The following is a 19,378-nucleotide window of genomic DNA, read 5'->3' on the forward strand; positions in this document are numbered from 1 at the left end:
CCGCTAGGACAGAGCACCCGAAGGGCGGCAGCAAGAGGAGCAGCAGGACTGACAGGGAGGGCTGAGCCTTCGTCCTGCGCCCCAGTGCCCGCCGACGGGCAGGCACCCGTGAGCCCACCAGGCTGAGAGGGACCCTCAAACTGCACTTGGGGGTGTACCACCCTCGGCGCATCCTGATCATCAGACACAAGGAGCAGTCCAGGCCGTCCCCAACCGGGGGAGACCCGAGCCCAGCAGAGGGTGCTCCCGTTCCCCGGCCTGGCAGGCTTCAGCTTCGTGACACCACTTGGGAGTCCGCAGCTCGGCAGTGGCCACGACTTCCCTAGAGGCTCTGACCTGCCCACGGGGCCACAGGAACGCCATGCACGCGCGCATACGTGCCCTCCCACGCCGGTTCTCGCGGAGTAATTCGTTACCACGGCCACGACGCACTAAATCACTAAGTCGAGGCCTCCAATGCACCTGATAATTCATGCAAGGTCCACATGGATCACTCCGGCTGCCTCTCGCAGCACCTAACTCAGCACCTTCTCTTTCCCGTGCGGAAGCAGGGCTCCGGACGTAACTGCTCTTGCCACGTCCGTCCTGGTGAAACTAAAGAGCCAGGCGCACCAGTGAGCCACACGGAAGGCAAAGCCCTCCATGGCGGGAACCCCCGGCAGCCAACCTGGCCGGCTTCCACCAAGCCCTGCCCCCAGCCCCTGGCCACCTGGCTCCTGTGGTCAGCACAGTGGCCCCGGAAGTGGCTCTTGGCCCCGTCACAGATGTGGAAACTGGAAGCAAGTGAGGCTCCTAACCAGGGCCCCTCAGCAAGATCCCAGCACCCAGGGGGACAGGAGGGACGCGCCTCATGGAAGTCACCCAGCCCTGGCCCTCTCCGGCATCCTCCCCTGCCGTGATGACACAGGAAGCCCCCTCCATCCTCCCCTCAGCTGTGTGGTGGGAGTCAGGACCGTCCTGGGGCTGCGGCCAGAGCTGCCACTCAGCCTGCCCACAACATGGGGCCTGAGAGAGGCGTCCCTGGTGTCCCCTGCAAGTCTCCCGCTCCCCCACGAGGCTACGACCGGTGGCCTTTGGCTAAATCAGTAGAGGACAGCTAGCTAGCACCACAAGAAGGTCCCCGAGGCCAGCACCGTGTCCTGCCCCAGAGGCTGGCCCTGGGCAGGCAGTGACACCCCCCACCCCCAGGCTTCTGGGCTCCCTGGGCACCGTCCGCTGGAGTCTGAGCGCTACCCAGCAGCATGCACTCCACGACGGCCAGCCTCCCAGGGAGGCCCCCGGATCAGAGGGTCCATCCAGCAGCCTGGCCGCAGTGCAGGGTCAGGGTGCAGCCACACCCGGCCATCTGAGAGCGCCCTGCAAATGCCCATGGTGAGAATAGGCCCCCTTCCTGTGGAGGCCCAGGGCAAGGCCCGAGGCTCTGCTCTGCTCCCTCTGCCCACCGACCTGCCCGCAGCCTTGAGGCCAGCACAGGCCTCACAGGGGCCCGTCGAGCAGCAAGCAGCGGGGTCTCAGGCTGCCTCCCAAGAGCGATGCCGCAGTGCTGTGGCCTGGCTCACCCCCTGCCCGTCACTGGGTACCCTGGTCAGAAGCACAGGCCTGGTTGGAGGAAGTGGGGCCCAGCAGGCAGGGAGAGCTGGGCTTTTCCACGCACCTAGAGCCCTCACAGAAGGGAGCCAAGTGAGAACTGCATAAAAGGCCCTCCTGGCAGCTGCTCAAGGGGCAGCTAGAGGACAGAGCCAAAAGTGGGTGCAGCCCGAGCCCCCCCATCCACTGGTGCCTGCTCGGCAAGAATCCCACAAATGTCCCCGCACAAACCGAGCATGTCCAGACAGGCTTTGATGCCCAGGACTCTGAGAGGCCTGCTGTGACCTCTCCAGGAACAAGGGGGCAACCCCAACATGGGCCCTTCAAGCCCCAGGACAGCCGGCCAGGGGTACCTGCCTAAGGAGCCAGGAGGGGGTTGGCAAGGAGCAAGACGGCCCACAGACTCTCCACCCAGGGACTGGGGAGATGGGGAGATCCACCGCTGAGCAAGCACTGTGTGGCCCTGCTCTGGGGCTGGGGGAAGGCACAACGGCCACCCAAGCGACCTGGTGAGGGGCCCAGGTACTGGAGGAGGAGTGGAGGGGGTCCAAGGGGAGCTCACATGGGAGAAACCCCGAGTACTTCCCTGGAGGAACCTGGGACACAGGGAGCGGCGTTCTACTTCTGCAGTTTACAGATTGTATTTAGGACACCCGGGTGGCTCAGTCAGTGACGAATCTGCCTTCAGCCCAGGTCATGACCCTGGGGTCCTGAGATCCAGTCCCCTGTCCCACTCCCTGTTCAGCAGGGAGTCTGCTTCTCCCTCTCCCTCTCCTCCTCACCCCTGCTCATGTTCTGTCTCTCTGTGTGTGTCTCTCTCTCAAATAAATAAATACAATCTTAAAAAAAAAAAACAGATTTTATTTATTTACTTTAAAGAAGAGAAATAGAGCACACGCATGCGGGCACTGAGGGGAGGAGCAGAGGGAGAGGAACAGGCAGATACCAAGTTGAGTGCAGAACCCAATGTGGGGCTTGATCCCACGATCCCAAGATCGTGACCTGAGCCAAAATCAAGAGTCAGACACTTCACCAACTGAACCGACGAGTCCCCCTTAGGTGTCCCAATTCTGGCTAGAGTGGCAGGGTGGCCCCCCCAAGACTGGGCGATCCCAGCCAGAGGTGCTTCTAGCTGGACGCCACCACCAGGGGACTGTCACTGGGGGCTGCATGGTGAAGACCCGGCAAGACCCAGACAAGGGGCCAAGACCACAGCTGCCTTTTCTGCCAGTGACCTAGGGTGAGCGGACAGTCCACTTCTCGTCTGCAGAGGGGCCGGCAGCTTCTCCAGACCACACGGCCGATACGGCGGCCTGAGCGATGGGCGGCAAGCTCTCACCCAGAGGCGAGGTGGCGGTGCAAGGCCCGGCTCAAGTGAACACTGGGCCCCTCCCCACAGTCCTGTCCCTGCAGCCCTGAGCGACCTCCCAGACCCACACCTTCACCCACCACACTAGCCGCTCAGCTGTGCCATCTCAGGCACCCTGGGCCAGGCCCCAGACTCAAGATGATGCAGGGGAGGGGGAAGGGGCTACCACCGTCCTGGCCAGGTGAGCTAGAGGGGCCCTCCCACCCAAGCGAGGTCTGGAAGGTGACACCCGTCCACCCAACCACGGCTTCTTCTTGGCACACAAAGGCCACCATTTCCAAGTGGCGGGTAGGAATCCCATGACCTATGGCCACTATGAAGCCCCCTAGCCTAGGGCACGGGTGAGATGCTCCGGGAAGTACCCTCTCTGCATTCAAGAAGCCTGCTACCTCAGGGCGGCCCGAGTCCTGGCACTGGGCCCCGTGTGGATGGAGACAAGCCGAACGGGCCCAGGACAGCCAGGCCCTGCACCGGAGCACGAGCCAACGTGAGCTGTGTGCACTGTAAACACCACAAGCTGAGATCACTAATTGCCACAATTACATGGGTGGCAAATCGGAAACCATTTTTGAGGTCTATAAAAGGCTTTTCTCTCTCTGCCTTCTCCAGTGTCTGTCCGCCCTGAGACACATCAAGCAGGGTCTCTGTGCAGCCAATATGCAGTAGACCCCACCAGTCCTCAGCAAACAAAGCTCCCTGGGGCCCTTTCTCGGGTGTCATCTCTTGATTCCCCCCAGCTGCCAACAGACTCACCACCAGGAGAAAAGTGAAGGGAGGAAGGCTAGAGGCAGAGGCGGGGAGCACAGGGGTGGGGGGGGTCACATGGTGTCCCCAAGGGGCCACCTGCCCCACCTCCCAACCAAAGTCTGACTCTAGGTGAACTGGGCAGGAGGGTCTGTGGGCAGGGGAGCTGGGGAGGGGAGGCAGAGTGGGGAAAGCAGGAGGAGGAGTCAGGCCAGATCTTCATAATGCTCAGTCCCCAGGCGCAAGGCACCGGCGGCCACACGGCTGCTGAACGATGCAGTTTTGAATTCAATTAAAGCGATTATCTGTTGTGCCAAATAAATTGTGTACAGCATATATCCCTCGGCACTTTACACCTCCGGGCTCATTATTCCCTAACTGTTTCCTCCTGTTTATGCGCTCTCAAATTAAATTGCTGATAATATGCGCCAAAATAAAAAATGAGCGCACCTTGTCCCAAGAAAATTGATTCTCCCTTTTCCTGAACCGGCGATTGCCAGGTTTTATATACTCTGTTCCTGGTGATCATTAGTAATTCAATTTTCTTTTTATTAGCCCCCTTATCTGCTGAGCAATATAGCGGCAGAGCTGACCTCTTTCGCGCGGGTAAATGTTTAAAATCTTTTCCCTGATTAATTTTGCCAGTTAAGAAAAAGAGGAGAAATGGCCCGGCTCTTAGCCATCACAATGAATAAAGCTTAATGTTGATTGTGATGGAATTTCTAATGCCAGGGAAATTGATTGAGCGCGGCAATTACGCGGGAACAGGAACTCCAGGGAGATGGGATCGCTCTCTCCTGGCCACAGCCTTTTGGTTATTTAAAACAATCCAATTTGCAAGGATAATTATGTATTAGTGTTTTATCTGCCACTTGAAATGAACAGGGGAGTTTCGATACTGGCCTAGCATTAGCAGGTTATTGCTGCAAATTACTGGATATCTGCTTTCTTTCACATAAAGAGGAAATTAGGCAATCAATTACCAGAAAGAGGTGGACTGAGGGATAAGAGGGGCGAGTGCGCCCTCTGCTGGCCACTGGCGGCTCCTCGGGGCTGGGAAAGGGACCTGCCCCTCCTCCTCCCTTCCTCCCTCCCTCCCTCCACTGGGCAGGAGCCCACCAGGGGTCAGGTCCCTCCCCTACACAGCTTCCACAGAAGTCTGGACCTGGGTCAATGATCTGTCAGGGAAAACGGGTAAGAGAAGCCTCAAAGCAGCCTGTCCACCACAGGGAGGCAGTGGCGGCCGGCCCAGCGCCCCAGAGCCCAGGGTCTGCACCCCAAATGTCCACAGCATCAAATGAAAACTTGTGTGCGAGGCAACCACAGTCAGCGGGGGCCTGCCCAGGAGGTAGAGCAGGGAAAGGAGGGAGACAGGAGAGGGAAGCCTGTGGACCTGGCAGAAGGAGGCGCTTGGGGGAGCCAACCACTGACTCCTTAGTAGCCCTCAGCCCAGGGAAACGCCCGTCTTCATTCCCGTCCCCCCCGCTGCCACCTCCACCAGTCTCAGGCTCTCAGGGTGCTGTGTCTGGAGCCGCCCGCCCAGCATTTCAGGCCTGTGCACAAGCATCTTGCACGAACTCCCGGCCCACTTCTGAGAATGAGGACCCCACTCTTTGGCCCAGCATTCAAGACCTTACTGAAGGCTCTTCCTGGCTCACTGCCAGGACTCAGGCCTGCTGGACACTCCTGAGCCCCCGACATAGCCACGTCATGTCCCTGAGCACATTCATGCGGCCCCCAGGTCCCTCCTCTCACATATCCAGAACCACTCCCTTCCCCTTACTGCAGCCCACCGGACCCTCCCATCACACGGGTCCCGCCTTCCATCTGGCCTCAGCCACCGCCCCTCCCCACGCCTGCCACACAGGACCTCTCTCTGCTCCTGCAACATGGCACAGCTCACCCCGCCTGTGCCCTTCACCTGCAGAGGGGCGCACCGTTCACTCCTCCTTCCCTTCACGCAGGTCTCAGTTGGGAGGTCACCTCCTCAGAAATGCCAACTGCCCGCCCTCCCCGCAGGTCTCTGCTACGTGACCCCATTTCCTTTCCCTCTGAGCACATTTACCACCTGAGAGTATCTTCTCAGCTTATTTACAGGTACCCAGGGAGCTGTCAACGACGGCAACGTGGCTGCAGCACGCACAGCACCCATGGGGGCCAGCACACTTTCCTGCACCAGACCTACTCCACGCCTGCCTGTTGGATGGATGGGGGCGACAGATGGGGGATGGGAGTAAGAACGGTGGACAGAGGAAAAATGGAGGATGGATGGGGGATGGACGGATGGTAGATGGAGGACAGATGGACGGAGGACAGACAGAGGGAGAACAGATGGGGGAATGGATACGTGGATAAACAGCTGGATAGATGTACGATGAATGGTGGATGGAGGGTGGACGGACGGATGGACAGATGGATGGAGGATGGATGGAGGGGATGGGCAGGTGGATGAATGAGTGGCACCTTCTCCAAACCCTTGTCCCAACAGGACTCTCCCCCACCTTTCCACAGTCCTCCCAGGGCGTTCTGTGCCCTGGCTATCACATCCGTCTGTAACTACGAGCTGACCGGCTCACCTCCTAGTGGAGAGAACTAGGAAGGCAGGGACCTTGCCAGCTCCCTCAGCACTGGTGCCCGCACTGCACCCATCCTACCAGCAGGAGGCAGCCTGCACATCCTTGGACTGGACCCGTACAGCTCACAAGAGAACCAGTCATCCCAGGCCCAACAAGAACAGAACACAAGCAAGCAGGGCCTGAGCCTGCAGGCACAGCTCCAGGGCGGACGCACACCGCCTTTCATGGCCCCCCAGATCCGCAGACCCAGCATTGCCGCCGGCCCCTTAACCCTCCAGGCCGTTGTCCACCTGGTGGCCAGTGAGTGTCCTAGAGCATCCTGGCCTGTGTCACTGTGTGAGGATGCCAGCCCCAGGCCATGGCCCCAGGATGCTGCCCGTGCAGCCAGGGCCCTGCTCTCCCCAGTGGCTCCTGTAGCCAGCTGTGCCTCGGGCAGCCCCCACTCCAGCCCCAGGCCCACCAGGCCCTCCTGCTGAGAGCAGGTAAGAAGAGCACAGCAGTCCGGCTGTGTGTGGAGGGTGTCAGGTGCTGTCCACCTCTTGCCCTATCTGGAGAGGGGTCCTCAGCTGCAGGCCCTCGGCACACTAGACAGGAGAAGTTCCTCAAACGAATGGCTCTCCTTCCTCCAGGGCGCCCACCCTAGAGGACGGCAACGGTCTGGCTCAGGCCTGTCCGCCCCCAAACCAGGTTCCCTGGGTGGAGGAATAGGACAGGCCTGGCTAGGTCACAGTCAAGGCCAGCTCTTCTCAACTCCTGGAGGGCGGCAACACCAAGAGCACAGACCGAAGAGTTTGACCTCTTCGGTGTGCCCACCTGGGATGCCCCACCAACCCCCTCGGTGCCACCCCAGCATTAGGACAAGGAGCCCCTGGCGGGCCCTGTCTGCTGTAACCCTGTCCCACGCGACGCTTAGCTCAGCACTTGCTCTACAAACACTTCCTTCCAGGCCCAGAGAGGAGGCCTGACGCCCAGCGGGTGCCCAGTGGATGCCCAGCGGCACTCCAGGAAGCCGGCACTCCAGAGCGCCCTGGTGCCAGGGCAAGCAGCCTCCGACGGGGACACTTCTTCCCCAAGCCGCCTCACACCACATCCTCTCACCACATCCCTGTAATCCAAGACTCACTGAAACACCACCATCTCGAGGCTCCGGCCCGGCCATCCGGTCTCCGTCCGCCCCGACCCACTCTCCCTGTGGCAAGTCATCACGGAAATATCTAAGTGCCCCGTGGGCTAGGACGCCGGCCTCAGGAGAGCCTCATGCCTCCCAGAGCCCCAGCACCTGGGGCAGGATGCAAAGAGGCCCGTGGATACACCCACCTGCCACAGCCAGGCCTGAGCGCCGTCACTGCCCACAGGTGGCCGTCCCTGTGTGACTCGCTTACCTGTGGGGTCAGATCTCCACTGGCACCTTCTTCACTCACCCGGACCTCTCTGCCCGCTGTGACGACACGACGACACAGGAGCTGAGCGGGAGCCATGAGTCCCGGCAAAGGCCTGGGCACCCCGGGCACTACTTCCTGACCTCTCTCCAGACCGCCCCAACCTCCCTGGGGACTCAGCTACCCCCGCTAGCCTCCCAAAGCACGGAGCGCTCTCAACCCATCCTCCCCCGTCAGGCCTAGGACAGCCTGGCCATCCAGTTCATCCACAGCCTTCTGTCTGCTCCCAGTCAGTCCTGCAGCTGAAGCCCAACCCCCAATACAGCCCCCTCGCCGTGGCCACCGGGGAACACCATGGGGCTCCCTTTGCTCTGTCCACGTGGGAAGAGGTCCACAGTTGCTGTGGCAGCCAAAGGTCAGGTGGGTGGCCAGCACCCTCCAGCCTCACTTCCTCACACCTTCCCGTGGCCCCAGTGCCCCACTCTCCCACCGCCAGCTGCACACAGGCGCTCGGCTCTGCCCAGGCACCGCCTCCTCTGGAGATGTGTCCAAAGCCCTGCTGGCCCCTTGGCGGGCTCCCCAAACACCCGGCACAAAACAGCCATTAATGCACAAGTTCCGAGTCCGACCCCCGACCCTAGATCACCAGCGTGTGCCAGTTCCCTGTGTGCTTCCATCACTATAGAGTGGGGCCCGTCCTCAGGAAGGACCACAACCCGCAACGCGCCCCCACCCTTCACCCATCACTAAACACCAGCAACTCAGGAAGTGGGCAACGCAGACTCCTCCCAGGCCACCTCAGGGTTCTGGAGGAAGAGGCAGCAACCAACAGGGACAGGAGGGTACACCCGTGGTCCTGCCGGCCTGCAGGCCTAGGACAGGCAGCAGAGGCCTAGGGTAGGGGAGCCCTGGGAGCATAAACCACCCCTCCTCTCCCTGCAGGCCTGCATGGCTGCCACCCCCTCATCTACTTTCTGACTCCTTTCACCAAGAAGGACATGAGTAGGTCTACAGGAGAGATGCGCTAAAAAGGCCACCACGTCTGACCAGAGGCACCTCCCCCACCCAGAGTGCAGGGTGCAATGGTCCACTCCTTCTCCTCTGCTCTCCTGCCCAAACCACCCACTGCCCACCAGGCTGAGCGTTCTTGGGCTGGAGCACTGGCAGAGCAAGGTGGATGCCGAAGGTGGCTTCTAACAGGTGAGCAGAGCCAGCACAGACTCAGGGAGAGGTGAGACTCACACACCTGGCTCAGCAAACTTTCCGGAACCCCTCCTCCTGGTCATACCTTCCTTGGTGGGGAGGTGGGCCCGGCCTGGAGGCAGGCAGCACAGCCGGTGCCTGGTGACCTGCATCAGGCCCTTGTTGGGGGTCTTCTTCAGAACGGGGCTGCTCTTTCCCCGGAGGGCCGGCCTCCGCCGCAAGCTGAACTGGCTCTTAGCAGCGGCAGCGGGTGGGGGGCTGCTCTTCTTGTCCCCAGGAAGGCTGCAGAGACAAAAAGCAGGCAGCTCTCAATGGGCTCCCCCCGTGGGGCGGCTGTCCCCTTCCACCCTTGCCCACCCGGATCCCGGCACCATGGAATCCACCCCAGGAGGCAGCCTGCCCCCGCGGGACCCAGCCTTCCCACCTCATCAGCAGAGGCTGTCTGAGAGCTGTCGCCCTCCCGCCCTGCAGAGCGAGAGTGGCCCCAACCACTGACCCCCACCCGGTGCACCTGCACCAGGTCTCCTCGGGCTCCCCAGGCCAGATGAACTCTCCAGTGGGGTTGGGGGAGGCCCTACGGAGCCACAGCAGAGCAGGGGCTGCCCCCCGCCTCCCCGGCCATTTCGGCGCGAGGAGCTACTCTCACAGCAACCTTTCCACACTGGCTGAAACAGAGGAGGGCCACTGTCCAGAGAAGGCGGGGGAGCGCATGTAACCTCGCACCTGTCTGGGAGAGCAGGGCCAAAGACCAAGGTCAGACAGCAGGAAGGAGCTGTAGAGCAGGGCTCGCAGTGGGAGCGACTCTGCCCTCGCAGTTAACAGCTGCCCTAAGGCCCTGACCCCAGACCAAGCACTGAGCCACAGTGACATTTTTTAGCCTCCGAACACTCCTTGAGGGTTGAGGGCCAGGGAAGTGACACCTATTCAGTGAGACAGTGACTCACCTGGTCACTTGGCCGCCAAGGAGGCAGACTTCCTCCCTGGTGCACCCTCGGTTTCCTCACCCCACGTCTGGCCTGGGTATGAAGCAATCATCCACAAACCCTGTGGGCCCAGAGCAAAAGCCGCTCCGGCAGCCCCTGGTCTCTCCCCAGCAGGAGAGACGGGAGGCTTGTTGGCTCCCGCCTCCACCTGCCTCACTGGCCAAGCCCCCACTACTCGGCTGTAAGGGAGAGCAGGAACCCCAGCCTCATTCGTACTGGGCACGGGAACGTCACCACACACACCCAGGCCTGACCCAGTAGCCCGGGACGCTGCTTCTCCCCCTCCCACGCTCCCGCAGGTGGGCCTTCGCACAGGCTCTGCACTCCAAGCCGGGGGCTTGCGAGGCGCAGGCCTGCCCCGTGCCTGCCCAGACGGAGCCCTGGGGCGGTGACGGGGGCACCTACCTGGCACTTCCCCGCCTCCGGACGATCTTGGTGCGGCTCTTCACTTTGTAAGCTGAGAGCAGGGGCTCACTGAGGAGGGGCTTCAAACTGCTAGGTCCCACTGCTGGTCTATCCCCCGGAGGGGACCGGGATGGGACTGGAGAGAGCTGGGAGGCACGGTCCTTGCTGCCAGCTTCCGACTGCCAACGGAAGGAGGAGGAGGAGGAGGCTGAGGGGCTGGACGCTTTCCACTTGTACTTGCTCGGGGAGGCCCCGGCCGTGGAGGACGCAGACGACCTCCGGGGCTTGGCATCTGGATCGGCTCTGAGCTGCGTCTTCTCCACTTGCTCCGCTGTGCCAAAGGGGGCCTTGCACACATTCTCCGAGGCTGCTCTGGGACTGAGGGCCCTCCGCGCAGCCCGCGGGCTCTTGGCGGAAGCAGCCACCCACTTGTAGTTGTTCTTCCGGAACTTGTGGGTTCGACAGGACACAAGCAGTGATGATTCTCGGGCCTGCCTGGGTCCAGAAGCTGGTCTAGCTGGGCCGGCCACCACACCAGAGGAAGCCGGCTGATCTGGGTGGCCAGCATTCACTCTCCCATCTCCAAGGAGCTGGGTGACACAACTGGCCACAAAGTGCGAGCCCACCTTCCGGCCCACAGCCGTGCTGCTGCGCTGGGACAGGGTGGACGATGGGAAGCGTGCCTTGACTGCAACCGCACTCTCGCTGACCGTCCGCCGGGGCTCTGAGGGGCTGTCACTCATGCTGCTCACGGACTTCACCACCCGAGGCTTGCCAGGCTCCTTCTGGCGGACCAGAATGGGGTCCTCTGCACCACAGCTCCCCTTGACTCTTCCTGGCTTTGAGGGTTGCTGCTGCCCACCAGGAGGCTCGCCCTCACCCTCCCGAGGCCTGTGGTCACTCCAGGGGGGGTCCCCAAACTCTTCCAAGGAGCCCCGAGGGACCCCTGCAGCACTAGCTGAACCCGGTTTTGAAGGTGGTTTGATTTTGATGACCATGTTCTGATCTGAACTAAGCTGCACCTGCCTCTCCAGGACATACTGCTGGGGGTCAGGGCCCTGGCTCCCCCCAGCCCCGAGGGGCGGCTGCACAGCACAGTCACTGGCGGGGTCTGAGGATCCCGGGGGCCGATTCACGAGAGAGTACTTCTTGCGCCATCCAGGCCCGTGGTTCGGGGAGAAGCCCCTCCGGCTTGGGCGAGGGTAGCAGGCACTGAAGGCCCTGCTGCTGTTGTAAGCAGGTGGCTGCCACCGGGAAGCAGCTGAGGTGCCCGGGGCAGACGCGTTTCCATGGAGGTTTTTGTAGTCATCGATCAGACCTGAGAAGGCAGAATCACAGGCTCAATTAACCAGAGGGTGAACGGAAAATCAACGACAGTCCCCAGGAAGTGCATCAGCTGACAAGACGCCCCACAGACCCCACCTCCTTCCTGAGTCCGTGCCGGGCGCAGCACAGAAGAGGCAGCCCCTAGAGCCTGAGAACCATGGACATGCCCTCGGCCCATCTTTCCCATGAGTCTTTTCCCACTGGTCTACCTCAGTCCTATATCCGGTTGTTTATCCTAAAGATGCATTCCTGGGGCATAATATCCCTAATTTGCCAAGAATATTATTACACTGGCTCCACGATCCTTTGAGGGGATGTGTCCCTCGATACAAAGAGACTAGCAAGCTCCCATGCTATAATGTCTCAGCAAGGGAGCCGGTCAGCCACAGGGGCCCTCTGGCTTGCCCACNACGGACACCTGTGCGCATCCACCGTTGACAAGGATGTCACACTGTCCTCCTCTAAGGGGAGAAGAGGCCTGCCTGGAGCCCCAACAGTGGGCTGACACCACCACCGCCACAGGCTTTCCCAGGAAGCTCCTGGAGAGCCGTCCTGGTGCAGGAGAGATAGAGGCCTCAGCAGGAACCCAGGGGGTTAGAATTCGACCAACAAACCAGTAGCTAGCCCCTCAGTTACAACACTCCCCCATCACAAGTCCTGTCCCCAGACCCAAAGAAAGCCATGTCCTGAGCCGGTGACACCGCAGCGCGCACATGATAGGAGCCCAAGAAGCCTCTGGGCAGGCTGGACCTCCGCCTGGACTCTCCCTCATACACGCTTTCCAAGTCCTCAAGTCTTCTCTTTATGGGAATAACTTTAAAAGGGAAATTTTTTAAGTATAGAAACCTCAAGTCGCGTCTAAAAATGGAAAAGTTGAGAAACTGAGGCCTGGGGAGTCGGGGCCTGGAATATCAAGGGAAGTGTGGGTGTACGGAGGGAAGCAGCCAAACGAGACGTCCAGGGGTTCCGCCACGCCACACCAAGGCCAAGCCCTCCGCCCCACTGTCTGGCCCCGGGAGCGAGAGGGCGCCGAGGAAGTGTCCGCCCGTGGGGGTGGGGGGGCCGCCTCCCGTCGGTTACTAAGCGACGGCCCCGCCGCCACCCGCCGCAGCGCCTGAAGGACCCGCACCACCCGTCTGGCGAAACTCGCGCAAGGGGCTAACCCTGGCCCGCCCAGATGCCGGTCCAGGTCCCCCACCGCCTCCCCGACCCTAGCCCCTCCCCACCCGACCCCACCGGGCCGTCGACACCGCAGGCGGAGAGCGACCCCCTTCGGGGAGGCGGATAAGGGCCCGCCATGAGGTTAGGGTAAAGAGAGGGACGCGCGACCCGGGCCCGGCCCGACCCACCCTGCAGGAGACGAATCTGTCGCCGTAATTGCTCCTTTTCCTCCATCTCCCGAGTCCGCGACGCCCGGCCAGGCCCCCGCGACGTCATCGCCGCGCGACTGTTTTTCCCCGCGGGCGGGGAGGGGAGGGGCGGGGCGGGGCGGAGTCGCTCTGCGGCGGCTGCGGTTCTCTGTAGGGCGAACCCTGGACCCGCGGAGAGCTAGGCTCTGGAGGCGCTGCGGGGGCGATCTGGTGGCGCTGTTAACGCCGCTCCGCGGGCCAGGACAGGAGAAGACCGAGAACGAGGAGTCCCTGGATCGGGAGCCTCCGAAAGCATGAAGGATTTCGGTCGATCCGTGGAAACAAGTGTGCAGGCAAATGCGCACGCCCTGCAGCACTGCTGGGGGCGTAAAGGGGCGCCTCTGCTGGGAGAGCAATCCGGAGGCTCCTCAGAAAGTGAGGAACAGGAGTATCATGGCGCAGCGTCTCCCTGCGGGCGGGCACCCGAGAGAAGTGAGGGAGGAGAGCAGGGAGCACGTCCCGCTCGCACGCCCCTGTTCCAGGGAGCCCCGTTCGCACTCGCCCGGCTGTCCGTGTGCGCCACCCCTGCCGCGCACTGTGAGCCTTGGAAAGGGATGCGCTGCTTACTGACCCCCGCTACCCCATGGACCAACCTCAAACACGCTACGCTGAGCGAACTACGCGGGTCACACAAGGACAGCTATTGCGCGACTCCATCCGTGCCGACTACCTAGACCAGGCAAACTTCTACCGACAGCAAGCCGATTAGAGGTTACCGGGGGCTGTGGGAAGGAGGAATGGAGAGTAAGTGCTTAGGGTTTCTGCTTGGAGCCGTGGAGAGGGTGTGGACAGAAATGATGATGACTGCAGTATTGTGAATGTACTTAACGCCACCGAATTGGACACTTAGACGTAGGACAACTGAGATGTTATGATTTTTTTTACCGCAATAAAATGAAATGGACAAAACGTGTTTGCCACAGACCTGCACAATAGCCAGTGTTACGGGAAATTCTTAAGGCCGATGGGAGAAGATGCAACACGGAAACAAAGACATGAAGAGGGCACGAAGTGGGCAATTTGCTAGTAAATGTTAATTCTTCATTCTTATCTCCTCCAAAAGAAATAGTTAACACCAAAAATAGTGAAAATGTAAAGAATCGCAATGATACCATACCACCAGCGCTCACCGCAGCAGAGATGAGCACGGTCCCTGCACCAGGATGACACAAGTTCATGAAGCTTTGTGGTGGTGGCCACCCACGACCCGCCTCCCAGGTTAGCGCTTCAACCCCTCCAGGGGCGAGTGCTGCTGCACAGACAGCCATGCCCACTCTGAAGGCCTGTTCTGTAGTGGTGGATGCCAGGCTGAGAAGACCAGCCGCACCGGCTGGCTCTGACACAGGGCAGAGCCCCAGCTGGGCGTCCCTCCCAACCCAGAGGTCTTCGAGGAGAGACACACTCTATCTGGAACCATCTTTGCTTCCTGTGCCCTTTCTGGTCCCTCAGCAAGTACCACCGAGGCCTGTCGATCTTCTGTCCTACCCCCCTCCTCTCCCCCTGCCACTGCCCTGGCTGGACCCTGACTAGCTTTCCCTCTTCCTCCCCCACAAGCAGCTAGAGGAACCCTAGGAGGGAGGCCGTGTGGACAGGCTCAGGGTAACTTATCTATCAGGACTGGTGTAAGGTCCTTAGGCCCTGGCAAAACTCTGGGGGCAGAGGAGGGGAGTCCTCAGAGAAGGTGTGAGATGGAATCTCCCACGAGGGATCTTGAAACGCACTCCTTTGGGCTTGCCCTGCACCACTTCTCTTGAGAGTCCTACAACCATCGCCTTGTGAACGAGTCAGGGTTGGCCAGATGGAGGATGGACAGCATGTGTCCAGTTATACCGCTGACCCTCCTGGCGGTCAGCACCAGCCAGACACGTGAGAGGACTCGTTGCCAGCTAACCCCACAGCTGGGAGCCCAGGCAGCACCCGTGGAGCAGAGATGATCCGTATCAGCGATGTCCAGCCTAAATGGCATAAGTTAGGGCACCTCACGTATTTATGAGTAAGCGAGCAGGTGCTCTTACACCACTAAGGTTTGGGGTAATTTCTTGCGCAGCACAAACCGAGACTCGTGAGTCTAGCACTGAGCCTGTTGTCTTCCGCAGCTGGGCAAGCTGTCCAGTCCTGGGGTGGTGGAGAGGAGAGCCCAGTCACTTGCCAAGACGATGCAGGGTTTGGACATGTGTCTGCTAGGGTTGAGAAACCATAAATAGGATGGAAGTGCTGTCACAGTTAACTTACTAAAACTGACCTTGGGGCGCCTGGGTGGCTCAGTCGTTGGGCGTCTGCCTTCGGCTCAGGGCGTGATCCTGGCATTCTGGGATCGAGCCCCACGTCAGACCCCTCCGCTGGGAGCCTGCTTCTTCCTCTCCCACTCCCCCTGCTTGTGTTCCCTCTCTCGCTGGCTGGCTGTCTCTCTGTCAAATAAATAAATAAAATCTTTAAAAAAAAAAAAACTGATCTTAACAGTTACATTCAAAACTCGTTGATTCCCACCAGATTGGCAAAAATGAAAACAAATCTGCCTTCGGTTTTTGGCCGGGAGGGGGCATGGCTCAGGGGCGGAAACTCACGCTCCTTGCTCTGGACTTCGGGGAGCCTTTCTGAAGGGCAAATTGCAACGTGTGCCAAGACCCTGAGTACTTTTTGAGTAATTTAGGAATTCCCCTCAAATAACAGACAAAACACTAGACAAAAATATTTAGCCTGTTTATAGCTCTTTACAGCATGCCAGGCCCTGCTCTGGTGTCAAGACGTCGGCACACTCCGTTCCCACAACAACGGTCTTCAGGGTCGTGGCCCATCTCTGGGCCTCCCCTGTCCTGCACATCCTGGGCCGGCTGCTGGGTGGCCATCTCCCTCCGCAGTGCTTTCTTCTCGCTGACCACCCACACTCCCGGCAGCCTCTCTCTGCCTGTCCTCTCCCCCCACCCCAAGGTGCTCCTTCCCAGCAGGCTGCCCAGGTGCCGGGCTGGGGCAGCAGAAGGATTTCCACGACAGACATTCAGCACACAAGCAAGCCTCGACAGTCAGACACCCTCGCTGCCGGAGTCCATTGTGAGGGACTTCTCTCCCTTCGCAGGGCTGTCTTCTTCCCAGCCCCTGGCGGCCCCTACCTTCTCCCACACCCAGCTTCCCCTTTCCTCTTGCACGGGTTTTCTCCACCCTGCAGCCCAGGCAGGCTTCTTGTTCCTGAGCTTCCCCCTGAGCAACCCACCTGTGCTCTTCCGCCCTGCCCCACAGCACAAAGCTACCCCCACAGGTGCACCAGCCCCCTAAAGGGAATGCAGTGTAGGCATTCCAAACGCACTTTTATCAGGAAATATGCACAAAATGTCCAATCTGTCCTGCATTCTCTGCCTCCTCCTTCCACCCACCCAGCCTGCACACCCACCCCTTGGGGACCCTCCTGCCATCTCCTTCCCTCTGTGCAGGTAGGAGTCCTCAGGTGGGAACAGGTGGTTGGCAGGCTGGGACCGCTACCCCATGAATGCCCCCCACCTTTCAACCCAGAGGGAAGGGAGCAGCAAGTTACTGTGGAAGACAACTGACCTCAGGGACCCTGTGGATCCCTGCTTCACCCCAGCATCACACCCCACACCTAACCCTCACTAAAAAGCATGACCCGCAGACTCTCTGAGCCAGATGCTTCCGGGAGAGAAGTGTTTCTACTGTTCCCTAAATCGCAGCATTCCCGCAAAGCTCTTAGGGACCACGACGGATGAATGTCACGAAGACCACCCTCCATGGGCCTACTACTGAGCAAACCTCAGTACTAGTGTCCAGCGCATACCTACTCCCCTCCTGCCCCAGCAATGCCTGGACTCCAGCCAGGAGCGCTTCTCCCAGCTGGGGCAGAGTGAGGGAGGCTCAGAAAAGCGGAAGCAAGAGCAAGGGGGCTGCTTCCTCCAGCAGAGGCCCCGTTGGGGTGGGACAGGCTTCTGTGCCCCCCCCCCCCCCCGCCCAGCAGGCAGAAAGCTCAGGGAACTGAAGAGATCCTAGCAGGCCCCAGGGCAGGGGACTCCAAAAGGAAGCAGCAGCCCCAGGGGTGGGGGTGGGGTGCCTCCCTGCTGCCCACAGCCCTCCTGACTCCTGGGGCGCCCCTGAGCCAAGACCACCCTGCTCTGGGGCTGACCCATCCCCTAGAGATGGCGGAACTGCTGGGCCCCAGCATCCAGGGCTACCGACGACAGGGTGGCCGCGGCGGTGAGCGGGAGGGATGCCCCGTGGGGGACTCAGTCCCCAGAAGATGGGACTTGGGTAGCGCTCTCTTGGCCCCGCAGCAGCAGCAGCCGGCACGGAAGTCTCCAATCCTGACCGCGTCCTCTTTTCCCAGCAAGGGCTCCCTGCAGCCCGGAGGGCGGGACAGAGACGTGGGCGCAGGGCGGAAGGGGTGGCGGCGGGGGGAGCAGCAAAAGCGGGAGGAAAGGGAGCCCGGCCCCGGAGGGAGGCTGCGGAGGGCGTGGGCGCTGAGTGGGAAGCGGGACGGTCGCTGGAAGGGTCGGCACTGGGTGGAGCCGGCCATGGGCTGCTGCACGGCCCCCTCGCAGACCCCGCGGACCCTGTGCCCCTGGCGCCTGCCCTGTGTGCCCGCCTCAGGGCACTTGCCCATCTCATCCGTGATGGGCCGCCTCCTCCAGAGCCCTTGGGTTACTCGGGGTTCTTAATGACCTGTGTCTTCGCCAGGGGCTGGGCACCCCAGGGCAGGGTCTGCCCCCAGTTACCGCTGACCCGCTCGCTCCAGCCCCTCGGACCCGCGGGGACAGGGCGGAGTCCCTGCTTGAAGCCAGTTTCCTCCACCTCGGGCGGCCCAGCCCCGCTGACCCCTCCGGGGGCACAGACCTTAGTGCCCTCCCTGGCTCCCAGTCTGGGGTCACAGCTTGCCTTCAGAGACACGTGTCCTCCCTAGCTGTGGACCCCCAGGGCTCGCCCAGGCCTTGGCCAGGGCAGCCCTACCTACCTCAGTGTAACATAGGGTGGGCTCGAGGGGGACATAATGTCGCCCCAGAGTTCCTGGCCCTCGAAATGTCCTGGTGGCCATCCTTCGCCTCTTGAATGGGAGCCAGGGAGGGGATGGGGTGCAGGGCCAGCAGGCTGTCAGGCTGACCTCTGTCCTCTGGCAGGAGTCAGGAGCCCAGGGGAGAGGCACTGGGCTTGGCGAGTCCCTCTTGTTTTGGTTACTGCTGAAGAACTGAACATGGAACGGGGAATTGCAGCAGCCGTGCCTTGCCCCACCCCAGCCTGAGGTGTGGCGGCCCCAGGGAACTGCCTCAAGGCAGGTGGGCACCGTGCGCCACCAACCGTGGGTGCCGTTGCCAGCGTGGCCGGCGCGCTGCCCCTCCTGCCCTACGGATGGCTCCTGCCTGGCACGTCTGCCTCAGACCCGGGTCCCCAGGGGTGGCTGTGTGCAAGGGCAGGGAAAGGGGCTGGCTGCGCTGGAGGAGAGAGGACCCCAGGAGGACAGCCTTGCAGCATCAGCAGCCATGGGCATAGCATAGGCCTCGCGGCCTCCCCAACACATGCTCGCACACAACACACACAAACACACGTGTGTAAGCACACGCATGTGCACGCACAAACAGCAATGCAACAAACACGTATGAATACCTATGCACAGGTACGCACACATGCGTGTGCATGCTACACACACCCACCCACACACACACACACACACACACACACACACACACACACGCCCGGCCCTCCTCAGGCTCTTGCAGCCTCCTGCCACCAGCAAGGGCACCCTTTTCACAGCAGCAGAGGGGCTCGGGGGCTGGGCTGGAGCTGGAGGCCCACAGCAAGCAGAGTCTCTGCCCACGGCCCCAGAGAGCCCTCAGGCCTGCACCCCAGGCTCCGGCATGGGGACAGACGCAGCCTCAGCGGCCTCGCAGACCCCGACCCCCAGGGAGGGCTTGTGCGGGGACCCAGTGAGTGAATGTGGTGGGGCCTTCAGGGTGTCTCAGGCCCTCCCGGAGGGGCCCTGGCGGGGGCTCCAGAGTGTCACCGGGCAGAGCCAAGCAGGAAGTGGTGGCCAGGCAGGAAGTGGTGGTGGAGGGGAGCGTGTGGGGCTCTTGCACTGTGTGTGACTCACCGCAACCCAGACAACAGGGGTGCTGAGGAGCTGGTGACGGCTGCAGATTTTCTCAATGACAGCTTTACTGACATTCACATACCAGACAACGCTCCCACGTAAAGTGGAAAACCCCACAGGCTTCAGCATGTCCAGAGTCAAGAAACCAGCAGCAGAACTCGTTCTAGGGCATTTTGTCACCTCGGAAGAAATCATGTACCTGTTAGCTGTCACCCCGCCCCCGCTGCCACGGCAGCCACTCCGCCTTCTGTCTCTACGATTGCCTGCGTTTCAGGCTCATTGGGTCACAGGGCGTCAGCACTTCCTCGTTCCCGC

At 61.1% G+C, this 19,378-nt stretch overlaps 1 protein-coding gene across 2 annotated transcripts in view; it reads right to left on the minus strand.

The window, feature by feature from the left end:
• The window catches only part of ZC3H3 (zinc finger CCCH-type containing 3), an 87,832-nt gene extending 74,772 nt beyond the window's left edge, over positions 1-13,060 (minus strand). Inside the window, exons 1-3 of one of the 2 annotated variants that reach the window (XM_034668710.1) lie at positions 12,922-13,060; positions 10,247-11,564; positions 8,902-9,140 (exon numbers count right to left, since the gene is read on the minus strand). In XM_034668710.1, coding sequence (XP_034524601.1) covers positions 8,902-9,140; positions 10,247-11,564; positions 12,922-13,009 — 1,645 coding nt within the window. In that variant the 5' untranslated portion in view covers positions 13,010-13,060. The remainder of the gene's footprint in view (positions 1-8,901; positions 9,141-10,246; positions 11,565-12,921) is intronic. The other variant, XM_034668709.1, reaches the window with a different exon arrangement.
• Positions 13,061-19,378: the final 6,318 nt, after the last annotated feature.

Source organism: Ailuropoda melanoleuca, chromosome 9 (assembly GCF_002007445.2).
Source record: "Ailuropoda melanoleuca isolate Jingjing chromosome 9, ASM200744v2, whole genome shotgun sequence".
Classification (NCBI taxonomy): Eukaryota; Metazoa; Chordata; class Mammalia; order Carnivora; family Ursidae; genus Ailuropoda; species Ailuropoda melanoleuca.